Source organism: Gossypium hirsutum, chromosome A05, assembly GCF_007990345.1.
Source record: "Gossypium hirsutum isolate 1008001.06 chromosome A05, Gossypium_hirsutum_v2.1, whole genome shotgun sequence".
NCBI lineage: Eukaryota > Viridiplantae > Streptophyta > Magnoliopsida > Malvales > Malvaceae > Gossypium > Gossypium hirsutum.
Window position 1 is genome coordinate 41,463,801 of NC_053428.1, and position 6,754 is coordinate 41,470,554.

At 34.5% G+C, this 6,754-nt stretch overlaps 1 protein-coding gene across 1 annotated transcript; it reads right to left on the reverse strand.

Moving 5' to 3' along the window:
- Nucleotides 1-216: 216 nt before the first annotated feature.
- On the reverse strand, nucleotides 217-1,252 carry LOC107895711 (uncharacterized). Its single transcript, XM_016820943.1, has 2 exons — nucleotides 778-1,252; nucleotides 217-272 (listed from the first exon to the last, which is right to left on the reverse strand). Exons 1-2 carry the CDS (start codon nucleotides 1,250-1,252, stop codon nucleotides 217-219), a joined length of 531 nt encoding a protein of 176 aa, XP_016676432.1.
- Nucleotides 1,253-6,754: the final 5,502 nt, after the last annotated feature.

Here is a 6,754-nt window from a genome sequence, read left to right on the forward strand (position 1 = left end):
ACTATTTTTTGGGCTCGTTAGGACACATATATCATTCCACGTTTGATATCTTTAGTCCTGTACCACCGCAGTACAGCACTCCTCCTAACCCATATCCACCGTATTACTTTACTCCTCCTAGATCGTATCCATAGCAGTACAACACTCTTCCTAGCTCAAGCTCATTGATTGCGTTCGAGGCATATGATTTTTCTTTCGTGTTTTGCACACCCCCACTTATGACTGAAGAAGATGTTGATCATCGCGATCACCTACAACGTGAACATCGATCCCTGCAGAAATATACCCCTAGGATCACACCATCAAACCATCAATTTTAGGAGTTTCTTGTAATGTAAATATTGTAAAAGTTTGTACTTTTTTTATTCTAAAAAAATATAAACCAAGAAAAAGACAATCTTTGTATTTATTTAATTAGATTAATTGCAACATTAAAATTTCTTACCAAACTTTGTGGTCATAAATTAGATTAATCGCAACATTACAACATTACTACATTAAAACTTGGAACAAACTTTGTAATATAAATTTTGTAATATAAATTAAATACATTACAATATTAAAACTTGCAACAAACTTTGTAATATAAATTTTGTTATATAAATTAAATACATTACAACATTAAAACTTGGAACAAACTTTGTAATATAAATTAGGTACATTCGATTACATAAGGTCAATTTCTACCCGATCGTGACGATAGTCCAATATGATAGTTTCGTTGCGGGCATTTACTCCGATTATGACTAGCTAATCTACATAATCCACAACGCTTACCATCAGATTTCTTCCTAATGTCCATTTCATTGTGGATTCTGGATGATTGCGGATAACCTTTCAAATTCTTATGCAACCCTTTGTCTGGGACAAGCTCGAAAGTCATTGGAGGCACCTTCCACGTAGACAGGTCAAGCAGGACGGGGAACTCATTCTCCCAGATACGCAACGTGCACTTCAGGGTGTACACATTATCGAAAAATTGTTCAACATTGAAAGAGACTTTAGTACACACTGCCATGGCATGCGCACATGGATAATGAAGTGTTTGGAACCTCCTGCAATCGTACTGTCTGTTTTGGAGATCAACTTCATAGGACCTAGGTGGTATATCGGGCCGATGATCGATGGTCTCTGTAACTTGAAACGTTTCAAAACGTCGTGAATATACTTTTACATTCATTGACCTCGCTATCCGACAGTTTACAACCATTGCATCTCTGACATATTTGACAAACACGTGTCCCGCTTCCATCTAGTTGACTTGTTGCTAACCCATTCTTGGCATCAAGGTAGCCAACTTGTAGAATGTAGCCGAGGATACAGATGAAATCGAAAGACATCGTGTTTTCAACAATACAGAGTTGATCCCTTCTACCAAGTTTATGGTTACTTGACCATAGCAAAAGCATTCGTCAAAACTTTGAGCCCATCGCCAAGGCTCCATGGTAACCAACCATTATCGAAAAGATGTGTTCGCTTGACCCTACATGTCACTTTCAAGTAGAGTCATTCTTTGGCGGAAAATGTATGGCTCTAGCTCCTACGCTGTATATGTATTAAGAAAAGATAAGTGACAATATTGCCCTAAAACATTAAAACTTATATTGAAAAGATAAGGTTATCATTTACCTATTCTTACAACTTGTCTCCGCTAGTCTGCATTCTTATAATTTGGATGGAAGTTAGTCGCGATGTGCCAGATGCAGTAAACGGATCTCTATGGCACACCGGAACACTTAATGGCAGTAACTAATCATTTCCCTCTATTGGAGATGATGCAAATATTATCGTTGCTAATAACATACCTCCATAGGTTGGTAAGGAAGAATTCCCACGATTCCATGTTTTCCTTATCTATGATGAAAAATACTATCAGGAGCATTTTCTTGTTTCTATCTTGAGCAAACACAATAAGTAGGATCTGTGTATATTTTCCGTATAGCCAGGTCCCATCTACTTGCACAAGTGACTTGCAGTGGGAAAATGCGCGCACACATGGATCAAATGTCCAGAACATTAGATGGAAAATTCTTTTTCTAGTTGTAGTTGGTCATCCGGGCCGTAATAAGGTCATGTCTGTAACTCAATGACAATCCCCAGTACGTACTCCCGCATAGTGGCTATCTATCTTGTAGCTCATTGTACGACGCATCGAAATCCCCGTACAATTGTACCATTTCCATTTGTTTAGTTATCCACACATTTCGCTATGATACTCGATACTAGAATCATACCTGCATTTTGACAATCAGTACCGAAACTTTAATGGTCGACATGTCCTTTACCATTGGCATGATACACGTACAAATAGTTTTGGAATCAAGTTTACGATGATCTTTTGTCATACTTGTTGATATGCATGTGTGAAACCCAACAAATTTTCGTATCTCCCACATTTATGACTTATGAATAAATGCAGCTAGTACCCGCCAATTACAACCTTCCACCGACTTCCAACACTCCCCAATATATAATGTTGGTTTAGACACTGCGACTTTGTAGTCCATTGATATATTGATGCTATACTGCTTAATAATACACATTCTTCCTTACTTTTGAATCTCTGGCCTATGAAAAACTCCTCATGATCAAAATTTATGGCCAGCCGTGAATAGGTAGTATTTCAGGATACTCTGGGAACTCAGCTAAGATGCGTCGCATCGGGGTCTTTAAGCTACATATGTGGCCTAGGATTATTGCGTCGCGTCGGGGTCTTTGAGCTACATATGTGGCCTAGGATTATTATGTATCACAATACGTCGAATCTGGTTCCCGACTAAAGACGTGTTAATCTTTCCATCGTCACTCACGTCTTCGTTGTCAATATCATCGGGGACCTCATCTATATCGGGATCACTATCACTATCGACCTCTTGATCACAGAGATCACTACTATTGTATCCATTATCACCAACCACATCAATATCGGGAGCAATATTAAGATCGATATCGATCCCGCGTATAGTCGATTCACTATCAACGTAAAATATTGGAGCTGCCATACACAGTTTTTTAGCTCCATGTTCTTTACCAGATGCAGTGAGATCTTCAGTTGGCTCCATATTAGCTAATTCAGCAAATAACTAAATCGATATATTTTGGTCACTCCAATTCCCACAATAAAGAGTGATCATTTTCTTTACGTCTTCATCGTCTACAAGTTCTATTTCGGTGAATTTGATGGGATCTGTTGAAACTGGAAACTTGTAGAAAGGTTTTGAGATCCTTCTCCTACAACGTCTAACAATTTTTGCACTAATCCTTTACTTCATATCATCAAACGAGACATTTCTATTAAATCTCATCGCTATTTGTTGCTGACATTCAAATATACACCAAATATACTCCCTAAACACTGCAATATATTTCTGGTGCACAACCCCCCAATTATTTCCATGTTTTCCTCTCTTGTTAATCCCGTGAATCTTCCTTCTCTTTCTTCTTCTATTCTTCAAAAATTTTCTTCTCCCTTCCGGAAAAAAATGGGGCATTGGGGACCTTATAATGGTCCCCAAACACACAACTTACGGGCTACAAAGATGACCCGTCCCGTCGCCTGACGGCCGCAGTTCGGTGCCGCCTGTGGAGATGGCGTGACCAGGGGTGCTGCCTTTGCACTAGGCGTGACCAGGTGATGCCGCCTCTCTAACAGGCATGACCCCCACCACTCAATTGTGTTGTCCCGTCGTTGACAACGGGTTTGGTTTTAGGTTGGGTTTTTTCCATATACGAGTCGTATTTGACCTATATTTTCTTTAGATACCGCCTATTAATTTGCCTTCACTGGTTTTCTTATTTTTGTTTTTTTGTTTTCAGTCATATTTTGTTAGACTTCTAGGGTGGTGCCACCTATGCACCACCTTCCACCTGTTTGAATGTACTATTTTAATACATAATTTTTTAAAACATACCATTTTAGTTTTTTTTTTACAATATTTAGGTAAAAAACTCAGGGAGTGGGGGAGGAAAATCTTAATATTTTTTTATTTTTTAATATTAATATGATTATATATTAATATTAACATAAAATTATAAAATCAGAAAAATAACACATTGGGTGCTGATGTAATACAATATAATTGGCCAATGTTAAAATTTAAAATTTAAAATACTAAATCAAGGAAAAAAATATAATTCAAGTTGCAATTTATAGATTAAGCCTTCAAAAAACATAGAATATCATAAGTCATGGCAAACTTCTTTTAATCCAAATACTTTAACTCGCTTTTAACAAAGACAGTATAATATTAGCCCTCCAACAACTGTTACAAATAAATATTTATTTACTTGGTTAATTTTTATTTAATTTTATATTGGTTTTTTATCCGTTTATGTATAAATTATCTAAAATTTAATATATATTTATAATTTTTGTAATATATTATATACATAAACATTGTTAATTAAAATTAATAAATATAAATTGTTTTAAAAATTAATTTAAATATTTTTAAAAAAACTTGTAATAGTATTATAATTTTTTTTATTTAAAAATAATCTATATTTTAAAATAATATATCAAATTAATTATATTACATTTTAAAAATTGTAAACAACATTCATAATGTTTTATTTAGTATGATTTTATAAATTCTTAATTTTAAATTTAATTATTTATTTTTAACTGTTTCAATTTTTAAATAAAAATTTATTTTAAGTCAATATGTATACGGTTTTGGTTTCTTTCTTTCCCGTGGAAGCTATTGGAATTTTATTAGTGAATATTGTTAAGGATAGTTAGTGACAGTTGGTCAAGAGTAGCTGTTAGTAAACGCTATTATACTTGCAGGTTTTTTACCTAAAAGATATAAAAAAAAATTTAAAATCAAAATGGCATGTGGGTCGGATTAAATATCAAAATACTATGTCATTGGGGTGGTACCTTTTCTCAAAGGAGACACCACTATTTTTTTAAAATAAAATTTATTTATATATATTTAAAAATATTATTTTATTTAGTGAAGCTATTTATATAGCGGCACCATATGTATACTACCGAAATACGGTCAAAATATGGGTTAAATTTTGACCCATGATTAGCTCGCCCGAACTACCAGTAGTAAGTGGTGCCATATGGACTGGTGGCACCAGTCACGCCTCCCTGACATGCAACATTGGTGCCAGTCAGCCATCACCACCCTCGCCCCTGTACACTGCAATTTTGCAGTGTTTAGTCCATTCCAAGGGGAAACAAAAAAAAAAAAAGAGGATGGGGGACCTTAATGTAACAGTCCGGTTTTAACCTTAGTCAGGATAGTGGTTTCGGGACCACAAATTCGAGTCGAAAAAATATTTTAATATTATTTTCTGTGTCTGTGATATGTAAATTTACATTTGTGAAAATTTCTGTGATTTAATTTGTCTGTTTTTGTGCTTAATTAAGAAAAAAGATTAAATCGCGTAAAATGTAAAAGTTGAGTGCTAGATGCTAAAGCACCTATTTGGCTTGGCTTTTAAAATAAAGGTCCTTGCATGTCAATTGGACCATTGTACTAATGCATGGACAAATATGGTAAAATGGTAAAAGGTGATTATAATGTTAGAATAATAAAATGAAAACATGAAATTGGCCATATTATCATGCATATAGCTGAAAACCAAAGACAAAGAAAAAGGAGAAAGCCATTTTAGGTTTCGACATTTTGATTGCTTGATTAAGGTACGGTTTTAACTCGGCTTTTGATAATTTTTACGTTTCTGTAATCGTTGCTTCGTGTTCTTCAAAACCCATGTCTGAATTTCTATTTCTGTTAAAGATTTCATAAAATGCCATTGTCGATATCATGAGTTTTGTGATGTTTTTGAATGAATTATGAAGGCTTGGTAGATGGTTCATAAGTTTTGTCTTTGAGTTTTTAATGAAATTGAGCTATTTGGATTAAATTTTGAAAATGAGGTTTAGAAGGACTAAATTATGAATTGAACATGTTGTATGGGCTTATATAGAAGCCATGAAAATTCGGCTAGCCCTTGTTGCAAAGAAATTTTGCATATTGATGATTTTATAAAAAATGGACTAAATTGTCAAAGTGTGAAAATGTAAGGGCTAAAATGTAAAGTGCCCTAAATATGTGTATATGGATTAAATTGAATGAAATGAATGAAATGAATGATTGAATGGTTGAATTTGTATTGTATTAGATCAAGAACAAAGAAAATCGGGCTTAGATTGGGGGAAGTCCAAAATAGTTGAATAGACGACTCGTTTTATCTGAAATCCGTCCGAGGTAAGTCAAATTACAATTACATGTTAAATTTACTAATTTCTACATATATAAATTGTAATCTATATTTGATGGCCTTGAGAGCCTGATGAATATTTTTCGAGTAAAGTCTGATAATTTGTTAGTATTCTAAAAGCTCTGTATACTTCTAAAGGAATATTGACATCTATCTGAGATATCGTGTAAGACCGTGTCTGGGACACAGGCCTCGATTGAGATTTACGTATAAGACCATGTCTAGGACATCGACATCGTATCTGATTTTGTGTAAGATCTTGTCTGGGACAGAGACATTGATATTGAATTACATGTAAGACCACGTCCGGGACGTCGGCGTTGTACTTGTTTACGAGTATCTGTATCGTTTCTGAACCGTCTGATGATAGAGTACGAAATATGAGAATGAGCATATGAAATGTATAACTTATACAGGTACGTATGAATCGTACTAAAATTCTGAATATGAAAGACTCTGTCTCTGTGAAATATGTATGGAATTTGGAAATGAAGCATGCCATAAATGCAAACAA

What these genes read in the sequence shown, in the direction of transcription:
- LOC107895711 (XM_016820943.1), bottom strand. Translation starts at nt 1,252, where the DNA reads ATGGAAGCGGGACACGTGTTTGTCAAATATGTCAGAGATGCAATGGTT. An exon ending in CATTAGGAAGAAATCTGATG is followed by an intron (nt 273 to 777) that starts GTAAGCGTTGTG and finishes ATATTTCTGCAG; the next exon opens with GGATCGATGTTCACGTTGTA.